The 20,943-nt window shown below is 39.7% G+C and overlaps 2 protein-coding genes across 9 annotated transcripts; one reads left to right on the plus strand and one right to left on the minus strand.

The window, feature by feature from the left end:
• The first annotated feature begins 100 nt into the window (after nt 1–100).
• Nak (Numb-associated kinase) lies at nt 101–16,031 on the plus strand. 3 transcript variants are annotated; one of them, XM_077413105.1, is made up of 14 exons: nt 101–930; nt 1,840–1,955; nt 2,087–2,220; nt 2,481–2,592; nt 2,666–2,869; nt 2,992–3,095; nt 3,253–3,385; nt 3,491–3,754; nt 3,849–4,086; nt 4,177–4,525; nt 4,729–4,870; nt 5,307–5,556; nt 5,656–5,703; nt 10,675–16,031. In XM_077413105.1, the coding sequence occupies exons 1-14, from the start codon at nt 816–818 to the stop codon at nt 12,891–12,893; spliced, it is 4,428 nt and encodes a 1,475-aa protein (XP_077269231.1). In that variant the 5' UTR covers nt 101–815; the 3' UTR covers nt 12,894–16,031. The 3 variants fall into 3 exon arrangements, with proteins under 3 accessions (XP_077269231.1, XP_077269232.1, XP_077269233.1); XM_077413106.1 differs by having other exon boundaries at nt 5,659–5,703; XM_077413107.1 differs by having other exon boundaries at nt 4,729–4,861.
• LOC143901136 (uncharacterized) lies at nt 15,608–20,732 on the minus strand. 6 transcript variants are annotated; one of them, XM_077413126.1, is made up of 6 exons: nt 20,451–20,713; nt 18,557–18,712; nt 18,259–18,445; nt 17,070–17,619; nt 16,517–16,721; nt 15,608–16,387 (listed from the first exon to the last, which is right to left on the minus strand). In XM_077413126.1, exons 4-6 carry the CDS (start codon nt 17,411–17,413, stop codon nt 16,160–16,162), a joined length of 777 nt encoding a protein of 258 aa, XP_077269252.1. In that variant the 5' UTR covers nt 17,414–17,619; nt 18,259–18,445; nt 18,557–18,712; nt 20,451–20,713; the 3' UTR covers nt 15,608–16,159. The 6 variants fall into 6 exon arrangements, with proteins under 6 accessions (XP_077269252.1, XP_077269254.1, XP_077269248.1 ...); XM_077413128.1 differs by lacking the exon at nt 18,259–18,445 and having other exon boundaries at nt 16,517–16,718; nt 20,451–20,732; XM_077413122.1 differs by lacking the exon at nt 18,259–18,445 and having other exon boundaries at nt 20,451–20,586.
• Between the last annotated feature and the right edge of the window lie 211 nt (nt 20,733–20,943).

Consider the following 20,943-nt stretch of genomic DNA (forward strand, 5'->3'; position numbering starts at 1 on the left):
CGTTTTCGAGTCGAGGACTCGTCTCACGAGGGTTTTTCAACGCCCGTTCCCTCGTTTTCTTCTCTATCCGACGATCTCGCGACGCCGATGAGAGGGAAGGATCCTCGTTCGACGCGATCCGAGCTTTTCGCGCGCGCGCGCGCGGCCCGATCTCACGGACGACCGGGACGACGGCGCCACGGTAGCCGGCTGGCGCGCGACGCGCGACGCCGAGCGGCGAGGAACGGAGCAACGGACCACGGCGTTTTGACATTCGGCCGGAAGTAGCGCACATATGTTTCCGACGTCGCCGCTGCGGAGGCGCGGCTGCGCAGTCGGCCCGCGGCCCGAATATGTCGACCGAGGAACGGCGGCGGAGTTGATGTATGACACGCGGACGACCACCGTTATCATGACCACCGTCGCGGCGATATCCTTCGGCTGAGGTGCGCCCCGGTCGAGCCGACCTGCCGACGATCGCGAGGAAGGAGACCGCGTTGCCCGGCGACGCGCGCCGTTCGCGAGAAATCGAGAACGGGCCTTCGCTCTTTCCCTCTTTCGCGCTCTCTTTCTCTCTCTTAGCTCTCGCGCTCTCTCTCGCTCTCTCGAGGGGGACACCGGGGACAGTGGTGGCGGAGGAGAAGGAGGAGAGGTCCAGCCGCGCGAGAGAGCGCCGCGCCAGATCGCCGTGCCGTCGTACCGTACCGTATCGTACCGTGCCGTGCCGTGCCGTTCCGGGGGCGGTGATCGGCGGGCTCGGCGGAGCGGAGCGCAGCGCGGCGCGAGGGGTCCCCTATGTCAAATCGACGTCGGCGACGAGGACGTAGCGCGCCAGCATGAAGAAGCTATTCTCCAAGATCGACAACACGTCGAAGGAGCCCAACAGCTACCTGGGGAAGGTGTTCGTCGTGGGCCGCCACACGGTCACCGTCGAGGAGGTCCTGGCGGAAGGTACGCGGTCTCGAGGGGGGGGGGTCGTTTCTCGATCCTAAATACCATACTTTTCTCGTTCCCGCCCTCGAGCTCCTGTTTCAGCCTCCGGTGGACGTGGATCCCGCCCCCCTCCCTCTTATTCTCCGTTCTATTTTGCACCGCAACCTAGAACGCCCTCTCCGCCCCGCCTGGTCGGTTCCGCTTTTTTCCTCTCCTCTCTGTCCCGGTCGTCCTCGTGAGCATGGATAAGCACCGACAGTGGGTGGTTGGTGGACATCGTTAAGCTAGGTAGCTCCCAGGGGTCCTTTGCTACCTCGGAATGAACGGTCGATCATCTTCCAGACAGTCAATGCTGCGAGATTTGCTGAAGAGATCTTCCGAGATACTTCGATAGGCATCATTGAGCTCGTTAGTTCTCAGGAGTCGTTGATACGTTGACGGTGAAGTGCGCATTTCCCAAGGAACATCAGCTTTGTTGCTCCGTTTTTTTTTTTTGGCCAGTTAATGCTGCGGCCTCAGAATTTGTTCAATAAATGTTTTTGTGAAATAGTGCACTGGAATATCGGACGATAAAGTTTTATTGTTACGCGTCGATATGTCCGGAGCTGGCAAATAGAAATTGATTGTCCAATCAGTAAATTTACTTTGAGATAAAGCACAAATACTGGAAACGCGGATATCATATCTTTTATTGCCACGCTTGTAATTGTATCTGTGTTCAAGTTACAACGCGGCAAAGTGTTCCACAGTAATCCTACAGCTTTCACTTTTGTCGTTCTAGTCATTATTAATTTGCTTTCTTTAATCTAATTTTTAATATACATATATCGATTACGTAATTAAGTAATGAACATTAGCATATTTCTTTTTTTCTCTGTCCCTTTCTGCTGTGCACTCGCCTCTTATAGCGCAATTGTTATTTTACAGGAGGATTTGCGATTGTATTTTTGGTCAAATCCTCAGGTGGACGATATGCACTTAAACGAATGTATGTCAACAATGAACATGATCTCAATGTGTGCAAGAGGGAAATACAAATTGCCGTAAGTATCTTCGTGAATAATAAAACGCTAGTGATAATTAGTGGTGCTAAGTTAATGCCCCCCCTTTTTTACAGAAATGTAATATCTTGGTTACGTAGATTAAAGACTGAATGAATTCCTTCTATTTACAGAGCAACCTGAGCGGTCATAAAAATATTATAGGATATGTAGATAGTAGCATAACTCACACCACTGGAGGAATACACGAACTTCTGCTTTTAATGCCTTACTGTAAATCCCAAGTTCTTCAAATGATGAATAACAGGTTAGAAATAATTCTCTTTATCACATTTTTTTATAATATTAAGACAATTTTACTTCTATATGTATATATATATATATATATCTGTATGTACATATTATATATATATATATATCTGTATGTACATATTATATATATATATATATATATATATATATATATATATGTCACACTTCTGTTTAATTGCAAAATATTGCCAATTGCTTATCTAACGAGATGAAAATTTATGGCATACGTTAACAATTTCCTATTCCTATTTCTAGGTTGCAAACAGGTTTCAGTGAATCAGAAGTTCTACAAATTTTTTGTGACGTTTGCGAAGCCGTATCAAGATTGCATCATTGTCAAACTCCCATAATTCATAGAGATCTCAAGGTGAACTACTTTAATGGGCATTACATAACGCCGTCAGAAATATCTTGATCTACATTTAATTGTCTCGCGATAGGTGGAAAATATACTGCTCGCTGACAGCGGTCATTACGTTCTGTGTGATTTTGGGTCCGCGACGGGAAAAGTTCTCAATCCCAATGTCCACGGCGCCGCGGTGGTTGAGGAGGAGATAAAGAAATATACCACTTTAAGCTACAGAGCACCTGAAATGGTTGACATGTACTGCGGAAAACCTATTACTACGAAAGCGGATATATGGGTAACGTATATCACTTACGTGTTTTTATATACGTCGCACACACATACGATGGTAATATATAAATAAAATTGAAAAATTTTATCAGCATTGCCAGTCTTTTTACACAGAATCCTGTCTTTCAGGCTTTAGGATGTCTGTTATATAAACTCTGCTTTTTTACACTACCGTTTGGCGAGAGCACGCTTGCTATACAATCTGGGAATTTCACTATACCGGATAATTCGAGGTATGTGAAAAGTCACGTAGCCGATACAAATTGCCCGAATCTTTAGCTATTTAACGAACGAATAAAATGATAGAAGAATAATATGATTTAGCCTTATATATGTGTGTTAAGTAGTTAAGTAGATTAGATGTGTACATAAAATATTTTTATGTTATAGATATAGTAAAGCTCTCCATTGTTTAATTCGGTACATGCTTGAGCCAGATCCTGACATACGCCCTGATATTTATCAAGTGTCTGCAATTGCTTTTCAAATTCAAGGCAAAGAATGTCCTGTGCAAAATTTACATGTATGTAGATTATAATATTTTTACATATATACTAGCAAATTTATACGAAATGCGTCTCTTACGTGCCGTTCCGTAACAACCGTTTTCTCGATTTTATCTTTACAGAAAGTCCCAACCCCGACGATAGAATCATTGCCATGTCCACCCATGGAATCCGAGAATATTAAAAGAGCAGCATCTGTAAAAACGCCGAAACCCACGCCTATAGCGACGACGGTCGAGGGTACGTCCGTGACTCCGAGACAAAGACCGAAGGGGCAAGCCGTTAGCACGGGACCGATCAGTTTGAGTGGTCAAATCGTGGGACAAATATCGGGCCAAGGAAATTCAACGCAAACTACACCGGCAAATTCTATCTCTTACGTTCAAGTAAGGTCAACAAATCGCGAGCACACTCCGCTTGAAATATACGAAAACATTTAGATATTTTTGCCACAAATGCTTGATTATTTCGTTCTGTCAGGTATCGCCACATGTTTGCACCCCCAGTCAAAGTGTTCCTTTCGGTCAGTCGCAAGCACAACCGTCGCAGTACGGTCAATCGCAGAGCCCGATGATCAGTCACTCTCCTTTAACTCAGCAGTCACCCGTTACCGTTCAAGATAAAAATGCGTTTTACTTCGATTCGAGGCAGCACGAGGCAGCGAGAGCTACAACGAACGTAAACGAGAAGAATTTGGAGGCTCTATTTCCGCCGTCAGGTAATCCTAAATAATGGCACGCTTAAGTTCCACGGAGTAAAAGCAAGAATGATCGAGAGTGATCTTTTTATCACATTGCTGCTTTTCCAGGGTATCCGGATCCGTTCAAAGACGACACGAGAGCGATGCCGCCGCCCGCCAAGATACCACCTCCCGTTGCACCTAAACCCGGCAAGATTCTTCCGAAACTGTCCAACCCTAGTTATCCATCGTCATCCAAATATCCGCCAGTCACCTCACTACCGTCGAAATTGTCCATTTCGACGGGGCCTAACAAGGCGACTCCATCGACGGTGACGCCGCCGGCTTTGCCGAAGCCGGTTAATAAGACAGAAAGTTTGAGTCAGAATATAAGTTCGAGCATATCTCCGCCTGACAGTCCGACATTGTCGTCCTCGCGTCACAGGAGAAACGTCAGTGACACGAGCGCTTTTAACAAGTAAGACCTATTTAAATCTATTTCTTCTCTTTACATTGTATTCGCAGATTTTTTTTAACGAAAATTTGATACTTACGAGACTTGAATATTCGACAAATTTCTTTTAAATTAGCGCCGACGTCTACGAAAGTTTTAAGAGATTAGAATCTTCTTTTGCGTCAAGACACATTTATATTACAATGGCTATATTTCGATGTTTACAGAGCATTCGCAACTGAAACCACTCAATTCTTGGCGCCATATGAGGCTTCGGTCAAGCCACGTTCCGATGATACGACTACACCACCGGAACTTCCAAATGATACAAGGCCTTGTATAGCAACTAGTGCCTCGCATGTACGTGTTGTAAGTACATAAAGCGCACAATTTTATGTTTATTTTTGTTGAACGGTATTACCTACAAAATACGAATCATGTTTATATTATGGAGACAGACTTTTCTCTCTCTCTATTTTGACTTCTCTATTTTTTATAGTTTAAAATTGTGTCTAGTATTATGCACGAAAAGATAACGAAGTTTTTTTTTTTATAGAAAAATTATTCATGATACAGGTAAAATGAAAATTTCTTTGGATAAAATAAAGTAAATTACAAGAGATGTGAAATTTGATTTTATTCTTATATTTAGAATCTCGTTTATATATATATTTATATATTATTATATTTTATGCACCGCACTCTATCATTAGTAATACTCCCTCATCTTCAAGTAACTAATAAAATATTGAGTGTTGCTTGAAAACAGTTAATACTTAAAAACTTGCCTACATTCTCTTATCAGGGCGAACTTTCAAGCCTAATGGGATCAGAAGGGAGATCGTTGAGTGCGGATGTGGCGGCATGGAATCCATTTGAGGATGTACAACCTTTTAATCAATTAACGGAAGATCATATCTTCGGTGCTGAATTTGACAAAATAAGAAGAGGGAGCAATACCAGTATCAGTGGGGTGAAAAGTCGCGAAAGCCTTGTTATGACGTATACAGAGTTACCGGAAGATCCTTTTGAATCTGCACCCTTTAGCCTGCCAAGTAAGCTCTCGTTAAAGTTCTACGTCTGAGAAATCAATACAAACGTATATATTTCATCACAAGACTGAAATATCTATTAACGTTTTAATTCTTTCTTAGCAGGGAAGAAGAGTAAAATCGGGTCAAAGACTGCTGCTATTGCTGGAGGTAATGCATAAAATCCTTCTTACACTCTGTCCTTCTCATCATCTTTTTTCCACTTGTTCCTACATTAATCTATTAATCTACACTTGATTTGAAAGCCATTTGCTCGTTGTCTTAATACTTGGTTTCTTACTTTTGCTATCGTCGCTACGTGAAGTAGCAGGTTTTAAGCTGTAGTTGTGACCATTGTCTTTCATCGCTTTCGGTCAGTCTCAGTTGTATATCAAATATATCAAGGCATTTATGAAATTCGATACTTAGTTTATCTAAAAAAATGCTCATTTAAAAAATTCTGAAGAGATTTTTTTATATATATTGTATATATAAATTGTTGAATATGTGTAGCTTCATATATTAATCTAACGTAACATTTATTTTCTATATATCGATGAATAAGTAAAGTTTTATAGACGTAATTTACAATATAGATATTGTAATTCGGTCATTTAATTTTTCGAATACTTTATTACATTTAATTCATTATCGAATTACTTTGTAAGAAACAAAGTACTAGAAGTAATCTTGTTATACAACTAAGACACCACTATTTCCAAAATTTCATACCTTAGCTTTATATACAGAATATAAATATGAAAAGATCAGAGATGTTAGATATGTTTGATAATCACGAATTTAGAACATTATAGTTCCGTTCAGTAACAGAATTAGACTTAATTATTTTTATTTTAATTACGTTACAATATTTGTTTTCTTTTCTAGCTTAATTTTGTATATTTGACAAAATCTTTAAATAGTAAAAGTTATGAGACGTTTAACGGAAATTATAAAATGGATATGCCTTTGAATCACAATAACACATGTGAGGATATAGGTCAATGACAGAAATGAAGAACGATTCAGCTAAAATTAGAAAAGTGTTATTCCTACAGTTATAAAAAATAATATCTATTATAACTGCTCTTTTTTTCCAATTCTTTTTCATCTTTGAATTTAATTATTTCGATTGCTCACAATTGGAATGATCGTTGAATAAGATCATCTATAAATAGCAATGTATTTATACAAAATGTTTGTGGACAATAGATGTAGATAAATGCTGAAATGACGATTTATCAGCATGTTACGCTTTTCTGCACTTCCATGTACATAATTCTTAATTTTCATTAATAGAATTTTGAACTAACGCAATGCAAGAAGTAACGTTTCAAAGTAATATATAAAATAAATGTTTCCTCTAATCCTCTCTCAATTTTTAATTAGTATTACATGTGAAACTTGATTTGTGATATAATACATAATCAGTTATTGTGTGATAATATTGTTGATCATATTGTTGCACTGCTTCATTAATTAAAAGGAACTAATGTCTTTTTTTTAAGAATGTTTATTTAGATAAATAAAAGAATCGTGGGTTTTTCTACTACCGTCTGATCTACCAAAGACGTGTGATAAGTTACTAAGCTTAAAGTTGCTATTCGTATAAATGGAAATGAACAAAATGCCTTAGTTAACTAATGAACTTCAAAAACTCATTATATGCGCTCTCGTTATTTTGTGTGAACAAATCTTATCTTTTAAATATAATAGGATAGATCATTGATAAAAGTGTAATCTATGCACAAATTATTCTTTTGAAAGGAAATAGATCTAACTTTATTTTTATGTATATCTACTCATGATATTATTCACGAAAGATTATCGTGTAATTATTTAAAAATTTTCACGCATGTGCAATACATACATAATTGTTTATCTGATCCATTTTTTTATGCTTAATAACATTCATAATTCACAAAATATTTTCTTTTACGTTGACACTTGTTAAAACGCTTCGTTACTGTTTTGATAAAACGATATGAACGATATGAAAAGAGATTGTGATGCAAATCTGCTCAGTTATGCTCAATTAAATGAGAAAGGGATGGTAGAATATTACCAGTGAATTACATATTAACTTCTACTTACCTCAAATAGTAAGTTACAGCGTAAGGATAATACATCGAACATTAGCACGAAAAATATGCTATATATTGATTATGTTATAAAAAGTGTAATTATTAAATATTGTTGAAAATATGATGAACATATAGGATAAAACAAATTTTGTCTTTACAATAGATGTTCCTATGATATGTAGTGCACAAAACGGAATTAGCTTTTATTTTTAGTGTTTCCGTACGGAACAGTGAATGTATCGATAAAAAGGAGGAACAAATTACATATTACATATGCATATAGATATAAATATAAATAAATAAACACACACATACATACATATATATAAATAATGCAATATATATATATATATATATATATATATATATATATATGAAAAATTATGTTATATATTATGTGATATACAAAATTTAGGCACACTATTTTGTCCTACTCATATACATATACGTGCAAACGTATTATGTGTCATAATGATTGTATTATATAGCATATAAAAAGAGGAAGAACGTGGGAAGAATAGGTTTCAAGTATTTCCAAGAGAATTATACTCAACGCGATTAATACGAAACGTGGCGTATTAACGCAAAGATAATGGGACTCGGAAAGATCGTTTATTTTAGAATATATTGTCGAGTACGAAGATTTATTTTTGTGTGTGGAAGTATCGGCGCGAACCTTTCCTTCCCACAGAAAAAATGACGATCCTCTGCGCTATGCGTGAATATATACATACAGACGTACATTAAGGGTAATTATATTTTTAAAAAAATTACAAGATTGTATCTGCTTCGCGCGATGGTAATACTACAGTGGCTGGCAAATAATACTTGGCGATTATTTTCATTTCTCGCTCTTCTTCCTCGTCCTTATTTCTCTCATCACGACTCTTTTTCTCCTTTTCTTCTCTGTTTGTTTCTTTTCATCGGATCTCAATTACACTGCTTTCACACGGTATTCGTTAATTTGGTTTCTTTGTGGTACAACTAATATTTCTTCAACTGTATCTGTTTGGCCTGTATACAAAATTTCAGGATAAGATGATGTAATTTAGCATTGTACTATCTGTAACTTGGAAGAGAAATAATTGGAAAAAGCAGAACCGCCAAATTACATCACTTTATCTTCTTCAAAAGTGTAAAAATTACAATATGTGTTGTGTACTCTTCGTACTTTGCATACTCGTCCTATGTATCTGTCCAAAATGCGTTAATGTCTATATCAAATAACATATCTTATATATTGTAACAAGTGCTATAGGTATTAATCAATATTGTACGTACTTGTTATAATTGTTATACCTCCTAATAGAGTTTCTACATAGCAGAGTAATAAATTCAGATATATAACGACATATATATTTAAAAAAAAATTATATCGGGGAGAATTAATTTTATGCAAAAAGTCCAACGAACTTAGGAGTATCTTTTTCTCACTGGCGCTAGTAGTATTACCAGAATCGCCGTAATGTTAATTCTTCCTTGAGCGTGTGTGTCACAAATCCTATCAAGGTACGGCAAGGCGGAGACAATTGACGACAATTGATAAACGCGCTTGTTTCTCTGTGTGAGAAAGGCTTACGAGAAATTGTACTCTTGTCTGTCCAATGTCTGGAACAACCTAATGAGTTTGGGAGGCACACACACAAGCCCTTCTTCCGTTTCGAATCGTTTGTTTACGAAATCTTTCTTTATCAATCTTGTCCTGCTTTGTTTGCCTCCCATAGTGTCTCTGACAATGTACTATCTCGGAGAACCCTAATTACGGTGAATTAAGTTTGATATGTCATGCAAAAAGAAAAAGAACTTGTTATCACATCAGTCATCATCGAATACAAGCATGCTTCTCCTTTATCTATAGCGAGACTCGTGTGAAAAAGAGAGAGAGAAATCCGTTTTGCGATTTGAGAGCACTATAGGGGGCCGACAAACATCTCTGGACAATACCTTTCTCGCTGTATTAAGACAAATAATGTTGCAGCAATAAAATGTAAATTAGCATACGGAGTATTTGTTTTTTTTTCTGAACGCTACTGGCAGAAAACGCAGCAATACTTTGCCCCTTTGTGCGAGACACGGGAACGATCTGAATGCAATTCGCCAAGGGATACGGGTGCATTCTCGTGGTGGCTTTAAAGGCGAACCTGTCACTCAGAGCATTACTGCGTTTTTCAAAACACTCATCCTCAATCCTCTGAACCTGATTAGGACTGTTCCAGACCTATTGGTGGCGGTACTAACAATAGCTTGTCCTAGAATATGTATATTGTGCTACTTTCTCCACGTCGAGGAACACAACATTGCCTTTTTCTGGAAGCTCATTACGGTAAAACTGCAAATATCAATGCACATCATATACTCAGCAAAGTGCACTGTCTGCAACAGACCTAATCAGACATTTCCCGTTTCTTCTGATTCTTTTTTCTTCTATAGATAACGATATCATGCTTTATAAAAGTCAGTTATATCAGTTATATCAGGAGGTTTCAAATAATCTAAAAGTGTTGAAAGTAAAATTTATAATACGACTACAGTTCACGGAAATTATTTTGTATAATACTACAGAATTACTAACAGAACTAGAGAGTTGAGTAAATTAAGGAAATGATACCTCAGGGAGAATATTAATATAATTTCTTATTGGGAGTCAAATACATATGTAATTTTAGCTTTTTTATCGTATTAATATACGGACCATTAAAACGCGTGTATTAAAATCTTCTAAATATGTACAGAGTATCCCAGACTATGCTGAAAATTTCCCGGCGAATTTGCAGTTTGCGCCTCTTCATTACAAGATTTGGGATACTCTGCATAGTATAAGAAAAAGTTTCTCAAATTGTGAAACGGTCGATATTTCCTATCATAGACCGAGTCGTATCTTTTTGATGATGTTTTGCAAAGTAAAAGAATATAGGTAAGTAACGCTTTACAGTGATAACGGAGGTTCAGTGATAACTTTCAGTGCTAGTCTAGTTCTAAAGTTAACAGAAAATACTTATGATTAAAGAAACGTCTTCCAGATAATCGTACTAACGCAACGCGACCCTCTGTTTTGCAGGGAAACCGACGAACGGTAGGCCGAGGGTGCCGCTGGCGCAGTGGAACTCCGGGGCCGAGCAAGGCGGTGGCGTGGACGACGAGGCGTCCCTGATCACGGAATCCAGCCCGGTCTCGCCGCCGTTCGTTCGCGCGCCGGCGGAGGATCGGTCCAAGTATGAGAAGCTGGCGTTCAACGCCGACGAGGTGTCGAGCGACAGCGACAAGGGCGCGAAGGAGGCGAAGGAACGGGCGAAGAAGACGAAGAGGCGGCGCGTGAAGAACGTGCTGAACCGCAGGAGGCGAGTGGCCGCCCAGCAACACGACAGCAACGCGGATAACGCGACGAACGTGGAGTACGAGTCGGACGACTCGATCGGCTCGGCCAGCGACCTGCGGGCGATGAACGACGAGGAGGGCAACGACGGCGAGGTGAACGACGACGAGGACGACGAGGACGGGGGCCGCGTGCGCGGCAAGCACGACGAGACCATCTCCGAGAGCGTGCGTACGTGCGGTAGTTCCGCGTATCACGCGGAATGCGAATCCGTGGCGACGCACGAGGACGACTACAGGATGAAGAGGCCGAGGAGGCATCACTATCGGCAGCAGGAGCAACAGCTGCCGACGATCGACGCGGACCCGATCGTTGGCCATCAGTACGGCGAGAAGCCGCTGCTCCTGGACGACGAGCTGGACCCCGAGTCCAAGCCGGAGCAGTCGCACGGCGATCCCTTCGTGCGGCATCAGTACGGCTCGAAGCCGCTGCTGTTCAACAACGGCGACAGCTCGTCCGACAACGACAACGACAAGTCCAAGTCCAAGTCGCTCAACAACGGCATCTGGAAGGTGGAGGACGACGTGTTCGCCCTGGCGCCCTTCCCGAGGTCCAGCAGCTCGCGGAAGAGCAGCGACAGTCGTGAGAGCGAACCGAGGAACGTCGATCCGGCCGGCAGCGCGAAGAACTCGCCTCACAACTCGAACCTGGTGACGCCGATCTCGAGCTCGCCGATACCGACGGAGGTGTTCGTGGACGTGACGGAGAGCAAGCCTACACCCGCGCCAATAAAGTCCGCCTCGTTGCCCTGCAAATATCCCAAGAGCATTGTAATCGCGAACAGCAAGACCATCTTCGAGGAACCGGCGTCGTTCCATCAACCGGTCCAAGCGTCGTCGCCGATCAAGAGCAGCCCTCACGTCAGCATTGCCGAGGAGGAAGAGAACATCGAGAGGGACCTCTTCGGCTCTTCCCCATTCAGCCCGAGCGGGTTTACCAATCCCTTCAACAGCGCCCAGGCTAATTTCACGAGCGTCGATCCCACGTCGACTCAGCCCGTGTCGCTTCTGAGCCCGGCGGGCCCTTCCTCGTACATCGATTATGCTAACTGCGCTCCGCTACAGTCCCACAACGCGGTACCAGACAATTATTACGCTAGTCACTCGAGCACGATCGCGTGCACGTCCAAGTACGGCATGGTGACGGTGAACTCCGAGCCAACGGTCAGCGCGGAACCGTCCAAGGACCTCTTCGGGTCGATCCCGTTCGAGGAGTTCGCCTCGCTGAAGCTCAACGAGCAGCAGCAACAACAACAGCAGCAACGTCCAACGTCCCTGTCGCTGTCGCAGTCGCTGTCGCTGTCGCAATCGCATTCGCCGAGCTACGTGGACAACGTCGCGTTAACGACGGTGTTGCCGGTCAGCGGCGTCGTGCAGTCCCCGAAGAACAGCGTCGTTCACTTGACACCCACCCCGCCGTCGCAGCCGCAACCACCGTCCGTCTACGCGATTCAAACGACCACGCATACCGCCAGGATCATCGTGCACGCGGTCAACAGCGTCTCCAAGGTGGACATCACGTCCGACATGATATCGCCCATGTCGCCCGAGCCGCTGGTCGTCGCGGACGACGACACGCCGAAGCACAACAAGAAAGATAAATCCAAGGCAGACAAGTCCAAGTATCACCTGATCAACGAGAACCACGGTGACGCCATCGACGTGTTGCCGACGTACAAGGCGTCCCACAAGACCAAGTCGGTGAGCCACAAGAAAACGCCCAAGGGTAAGAAGAGCACGGCCGCGACCGCCGGTTTCAGCAACATGAGCTTCGAGGACTTCCCCAGCGATGAGAACGAGGAGAAGCAGGCGGGACGGGCGAAGGTAGCGCCCTTCGAGGTGATCCGCGAGGCGTCGGAGAAGCGATTCGGATCGTTGAAGAGGCGGAGCAATCCGTTCACCTAAAATGAGATGGTTCCCGTTAGCAGCTAGTCGACAACAAAGCCGTTTGTTAGCGACGCAGGAACAAATGGAGCATCGATATGATATAGTTGATTGATTCGTTGTGTATACCGTAGAGATACCGATAAACACCGGTAAACACCGCAAAATTTAATTTAATTGATTAGATTTTTATTATGTGTATATTGTGAATGCGTGCACACACACACACACACCCCGACACACACATACATACATGCACACTGTAGCGTTAGCAAGAGATTAATTAACTCTTGAAAAAATTTCAGTAAAAATGACACACATGATAAATCTCCAATTGGAAAATCGATATACAGGTTGTACATATACACAGGACCTTTGCGTTTAAGAGCTTTTCGAACGCGCAAATACGTCAGAGTGAAATTCCGAGTGAATAAAGTTATGCCCGTTTCACTTGTTTTTGGAATGCACGTTTGTGAAAAGATATAAGACAGAGGAATGTAATTTATTTAGATCTCTTATGGAGGATTACAAAAATCAATATTCTAACTTAAAGCTTTCTGCTCTACGATTAGACCAAATATCTAATGCTACAATATTTATTAGAAGCCGTTTCTTTAAACGCTTAAATTGTCCTTGAATTGATTAAACTAAATTATGTGGAACACGATCAACGTCTTTTTGGCGCTTGTGCGTTTTTTTCACAAACGTCTACAATGTGATGTGATAGCAGCAAGTAGCTGCGCATGTTTATATCAGAAGGCATACAGCATGAGCAGATATATTTATACATACACATGTCTAACTGACAAACGTGTGGATGGGATCGTATAAAACGTGATTTACACTAATGTCGGAAAGTATTAATTCATATACTACCACTTTTTAATTACTTTTTGCATTTTTAGAAGATTTACACAAACAAGACAGATAGCTATAAGAAATTGATGGGAAAAAAGACATTATATTAAAGAAAACTGTTGATTTTTGAAATGTTGAAAGGAAGAAAGAAAGAGAGAGAGAGAGAGACAGACACTTCCCAACTTACGTTTTAACATAAAACCAGGTTGTGGAACTTGGCAGCTCGATACCAAAAATGAAATAAAAGTAGGTAGAGAAAGCTCGTGCATCTATTTTTGCAGCTAAGTTTTTTCACTACGTTTGTACTTTAAAAATTTGTAGATTTCTACTAGTACAATCTACTAGTTCATACAAAGCAATTTTTCTAAGAAAGTTAATCTGTATTATATATGTGTGTACACTATATACATATATACATACACTGTACACTATATACATATATGTATCTGTCAACGCAATTCGTCGCAAAGTCTAACGTTGATGAAAGGAGGAGAAATTTTTATCGTATATTTATGGTCTCTCGGGGAAGAGATTATAACAGAGTATTCCTTACGAAAAATTAACATAATGGATCATTTACAGAAATCAGTGTTACAAAGGCGCAGATAATAGCATTGAAGTGATTTGTAATATTTATCGTAAAGAAGCAAACAGGCTCGCCTAAAGAATTGGCCTTATCGTGTAAGACTGACTTATTGTTTAACAGTCTCGATTAACATATACATTGTGTAAGATGGCTATGTCTCTTTTTAAGTAATCGCTTATAATCCGACAACGTTACGGTTCATCGACACATTATTCAAAAACGAACACTAATAATCGCGATTGTCATCACGATCGAGACTGTTAAATAAAATGTATGAAAAGTAGACGTGATACTAGTACTTAGTGTATCAGTACTAGTAGGAATATTAATATTAATTTTTATCTCACATTGAGGGAGTATTTGTATTTGTTAAATTATTCGATTTCAACAACTGAATTTTAATACGTTTTATATAACTTTGGAAATTATTTTAATCAAATTTTATATACTGCTAATATACTGCGCCTTTTTAATCAATGGACAGGATCTAATTCAGTGTAAAAAAAAAGATGTGACAATATTATATAAAAAAAATATATATATATATGTTTATAATCTACATGTTTTTATGCACACGCATATACATATATATAAAGATGTAACATAATTTGTAGATATTAGCTTATATAATTAGGTGCCTTCCTTTATCGAGTAGCGTTCAAGCTTGCAAAGTCTTTGCTGTTGTGTAGCATAAAAGCTGATAGTATTATAAGATAAACAGAGTCAATTGTATTTGTATATGTAAGGGATAGTGTATCTGAGAAATTGTTTCTTCTGTTTAGTTCCTATCACGTAACGGTGAGATGTAATCTATAAGAAGTTAAAAGCGATTTTTAATGCCGCCATCACAGAAGTCAGAGTGATCTATGCATATAGAAAATTAAACGTTGAATTTCCGGCGAACCGATATGAGAAACGCGACGAATTCGGCGAGAAGTATAATTTTGAGTGTGTTTGTTGAACATACGGGAGAACCCCGTTGTTATTCCAAGCCTTAAAATAATATACTCCATCATTCTGTGCACCGTGTATAAAATAGAACGAACTAGGGTGCTAAGAAAGCCTGAGAGCATTTTTAATTTAACACACATCCTAAGAAGAATATTATTTGATTATACATATAAATTCTTACGAGTCTACGTGCGTAGTATAGATACGATACATTCCTCCTTTAAATTTTCATATATTGTTATTTATTATATCGTTGGTTTGTAGGTTCTTTTCTCTACGTTTTCTCGTATGTACATGCGCAGGAGATAAAGTAAATGTCCTAATCGTGTGTGTTGGAAAGTTTTACGGATACTTGACTAGTTAATACTTGAATTTCACTGCCTGCACTAACAGGTGTGTTACAGTATTTTCCTTTACCATCTATCATGAGTAACTAATAACGTAATTATTGTGTTTCGGAAAAGGTGTACCGTATAAAAGAGATCATACATTCTCCCTCGTTTATGCTAAGTTTAACAGGACTTTTACTCTTAGGATGATCAAAAATATTGTTCCAATGTGTACACAATGTTATGTATAATATAGTCATGAAAATCGTGTAAAAATGTATAAAGAGAATGCGATTACATAGAATATATATGAGAGGGACGCGATTATTTTCCACGGCAGAGCGGATGAGTCTTTAATTTTTTGACATACGAGGAAAATAATTATTGAAGACACTATCTCTGTATAAAATACATAAATAAAATGTACGCTATTAACACGAGCATTAATCATATACGCCCGCGTCCTGTCACATTTCTTTAAAGAAAAATCTCTATTACGTTTCACAAAAATAACTGTCAAGTTTGTCGCGTTCGGCTCATTTTACCGAGGATGTCACACGGAATCAGCAACAGCAGAGTTTTTCTCCTAAATTGCGCTGCCTCTTCCTCGCCATGATGAAGTTTATCGAGCACGCGGTCAGCCAAGCGAAGAAATTGAACCAGCTCGTGCATATTGCGAGCTGAAGCGCGATCGCGGTATTCATCTCGCTGCGACTCCAGTGATTCCTATCTGGCTGAACATAATCCATGAAATCGAAAATCGCACCGCACGGAAGCCTGTTATGGATTGCCTATACAACAAAATACAAATTACAGTAGATAAATAGTCCTAATCTTCAAAAATTGCATTTTTTTTGTTTTAAATATACCAGCCGTTAAAATTATTTAACATTGGAGGAAAAGTAAGATGCTCATCTTACTTGAATTTCCCGACCTCCTGAACCCAAGAGTTGAATGAGATTTCGTCTGTATTGTTCGCAAGTTTTGTAATAGCCGTCAGTTGTCACGACCGCATGGGCGAGCGACAGGCAGCAGACGAACGCTGCGAGGAAACCGATAGGCATCCACCATTTAAAGGCAACTCTTTTTTTTATAACCACTACGACGTGTCCGTTAAGGTTTCTTCTATTAAAACAATTTGATTAAAGAAACATATATACGCATAATTGTGAATTAAAAACGAGAAGTGATACATATGTGACTTGAAGTTTTACTCTGTTCCCTCTCCGAACCAAGTTTTTTTTTTTTTATTTTGAGGTAACGTGATATTTTAACAAGATTCTACTTTAATTAAAGTTTAGTCTTCAGTCTCGTATTTTAAAAGAAAAATAAATGTTTACTTTTTTTTACTTGATCTGAATCTGAACAGGAATTCTTAATCACACACACACACACACACACACACACACATCACTTCGAGCGAATCAATTTTTATAGAAATTTGCATAGATGACAAATGAGAGGGATAAGCACCTGTCGTCATCGTACACTCGTCCGCGGTTAATTCGCTTAGGATCATCCAGATTTTTATGTATGCAACACCTGTATCCGTGATAGGCGCTTAGACACAAGGTGATCACGATGACCGGTACGAGACCGTACGCGGCGAAGTGGCACAGCTTCTCGTCGCCGCCGAGGAACGTGCGAAATGTATTGATGCCGTAGAGTATGCAGCCGCAATTGACATCGATGCAACCGTCTAGCGTCAATAGCCAATTCTGCCATGTGACCACCAGCGATACGACAGACGTGACGGAGAACACCATGGATGCGGTGTACAGTATCGCCAGCCACGTTTCCGCTTGCTTCGAATTCATAATTGTTCCTTAATTCGCGCCTCCAGATTGTCAATTAGAAAAAAATTCTCCGTCCACTTGCTCGTCGTTGAAAAATGTTGTTGATAGTCAGAAGAAGCAACTTTGGCACAGCATCCATCTTATTCACCTCCGTGGAAAGAAATTCTTCCTCTATTCATATTTTAATGTGATTATAGCTTTGTATATGACGTGTGGGATGAGTTTACCTGGAAGATTGAGAAAATAAATTTTTACGAGCCTGATCTTCGTCCGGTTTTTTTATTTACAGATTTATAGATCTATCAGAGTTAAAAACGTCATTTTTCTTGCATCATCCTAATCCCAAATTAGAATGAAATTTTATTCCAAAACATGGAGGATGCATATAATGATGCATACTTCTACCACGGAAGAAGACAATTAACTTTGTTAGCTAGCAATTAATAATCGCATGGAGTGATAAAAAAGACACGACCATCATCGATGAAAATATTACGATCGACGAATTATATATCCAAAAAATAAATTATAGATTTTTTAATTAAAATTATTATTATATTATATTATAATCATCTAATTTTTTAGACCGACTCAACAATTGTTCATTTTGATTCCTGCTTTCATGTTCAACTTTTTAAATCGAGTTTGTGTTTAATTGAGCTTCGAGCTCGTCAAGAACCCGGAACGTAACGATCGCGATTCGTCAGTGCGCGCAGACAGGAAACACATGACGCAAAGATTCACGTAGCGTAGGAATCTTGTAAAACACGCAAAATAACTTGAGAACGGCATAAATATTTTGGGGAAGCTATCTCCATGTTCGACAGATCTATTTTCAGCGGATTAGGCCTCTCAATTTCATCTACCTCCATCGTGCGCACGCCTGGAACTTCGCGCGTCCAGTTTTCCATCATTGACGCAGCAGTGTTTTCATTGTAGATTCCGCGATATTGGCGTTGCAAATAACGTGAAAAACATTATATAACGTCTCGTGTGTTAAACTCCGTTCCGCAACTCCGAAATTAATATATCGTCTTCAGATCAGTGTTGTGTCTGTTAACGATATTCTTTACTTTCTTCCGACATCGCGGTAGATCAAAAAGCCCTTATCATACAAAAATTTGATACTGATATAATAAATGTAAATCTATTGTATAGTAGTACCTTCTGTATTTTGCTTTCGCATTAGTACCCAGTAAATAGTATCACTGCCAGACTAAAGATCATCCATCAGTCCCATATACTATGAATTAACGCTTATCGATAATTGACTGAATTATTCAACACTGTCCATATTTTATTACAGCTGATATTACGAATCTGGAAAAAAACGTAAAATTAGTTAAACATAGCTAAAAACGAGTTAAAATTAATATCACTAGAACTGGCTTGAAGACGAGACTTGCAAACTGGGTAACATGTGAATTATCTCAAGAATAAATTTGCTTTCTTCTTATATGCTTTACTTCACAAGATATTAAAAGAAGCACAATTTTCGTAGAACGCGAGTTTTCAAAACTCAAGTTAAAAACTTGAGAAAATAAAGTAAAAAAAAAAAATAAAAAAAAAAAAAACACGTTACTTAGCGGGAACATTAATTTGTTGCCCTAGTTCCCAACGCGAGTTGTTATAATAAGCGGATGACGAGGCTTGGGAGGTGTACCCTCGTCGGGCCATTAATCACACTTGAGCACTGTAAATAAATGGCGGGACCAAACGCACGTAAACGATAGAGAACAATTCGAATATGCAATGTGCACCTGCGAGGATCGAAGATAACAGACTGACTGAAAGACCGACCGCACTTACGTTGATTAGCGCCGATCGGAGGTGACAAAACTCTCCTCATTCTCCATCTAGCTAGTTTTAGCCGGCGCTAGACTCGGAGGTGTTAATTAGGATTAATTAGCATCACCTTTTATGGGATGCAATCGAACACTGGACATTCCGACGACATTGCAGGACGCAGACGGTATGCAGTATGCATGCGACTTGAGGATACATATATAGCGTGTTTTGTGAATTTAATGAGAGAGGAAGATAAGAAAGTAATAAAGATTATTAATTTTCTAGTAACAGAGAAATTTAATTTCTCTTTTTCCCTTGAGATTCAAAGCAAACGGAATAAGTCCTTTCGATCCGCGCTCTACAGACAGAATTATATAAACGAGGCGATATTTATATTTAAATTTCTGAGAAAAAGAAAAATATTAGAGATATTTATTTCCTTGTATTTTTTTTTCTAATTTGATATCAAATTTGTTCTCGATGGCGAGGAACAGATATAAGTTAACGATTGTAAAAATATATAAGGAAACTTGTTAGAGAGTTAGGAAGCTTCGACGATTGTGATTTTTTAATTCTGAAACTTAACTGCTCTTCTCAAATCTCACGCGGAATCACACGTCCATCGGCGTCGGAGAATCCGAAGCGACTACTTTCGTTGGATATCTCTTGCGTTCCTCCGTGCAATAACACGTTGTATACGCAAGCGTTTACGTGCGCACGTGTGTTCTTGTTTGAACAAGACGCACATTTTCCTAAATATTCTTTCGTCATCGCGGCTCGACGATGTTCGACAAACGGTCGTGGATCCCACGGGTCAAATATTGACTCAATGCGCGGTGTGAGCTCAGTCTCCTATTACCAACGTCCCACGAGCAACGAGTACTATCTCTCTTTCCCTTTTCACAGATAATTAATTCGTTAATTAGGTAACCAATTATTGCCGACTTAACACGTCGCTCTGAAAATCGCGCGCACCCTTCGTTCGGTAAATGAAGAAATTTTTATCCCGATATAAGTGAAGTGACTATCTTCCTTGGTCTGAGATTTCTCGGTTCGACTAATCCTCAAATATTTTTCTCACTTTTGAAATACGAGAAAATGATTATGTGTAAAATGAATCACGCGCTTCGAGCACATCACAACCATCAGGAAAGATCCAATACTTACATCGGAATGCATTGAAATTAACAAATGCATTCGCAATGTTAGATAGATAGATAAGAGTGTGACTTTAAATAGAGACAACCGTCTATTGCATTAATTTTCTTACCTGCGCAACTACATCGGCCACACGTAAATCACCTTGCAAACAGTGTCCACGAAACTCGCATTATTCTCTCTAGTTATCGAAATGTGCAACACTCTTTATTCCTCTGCTTTATTCCTCGACGCCGTTATGCTGATCACGTAAATAATTTTCTCTAATTTTGTTCTATTGAATAACTTTTCGCTTTTTTTCAACCGCTGATAAATTATAGATATTCCGAGTTGCCCGATGCGCATACACACGATCGAATACGCTCTGATCGGCGTAGAAATTCCCGTTTCCGTAACATGCGGAGACCTGATAGTGAGATAAACCTTGATAAGATTAACGCCTTTCTGGTAATCATTGTCCACATAATAAATAAAACCACTGTTGATCTCGCAGAAGTGTACGAGTATCCGGTATCGAAAAGTATTCGTATTTGCAAAAGTAAAGTTTACCGTTATTCGATATAATATCGTAAATGTACGCATATGTTACATCAGTCCGTTTATTT

The sequence above is a fragment of the Temnothorax americanus genome, unplaced genomic scaffold (assembly GCF_048541705.1).
Source record: "Temnothorax americanus isolate GAGA-0224 unplaced genomic scaffold, ASM4854170v1 Scaffold32, whole genome shotgun sequence".
Lineage (NCBI taxonomy): Eukaryota > Metazoa > Arthropoda > Insecta > Hymenoptera > Formicidae > Temnothorax > Temnothorax americanus.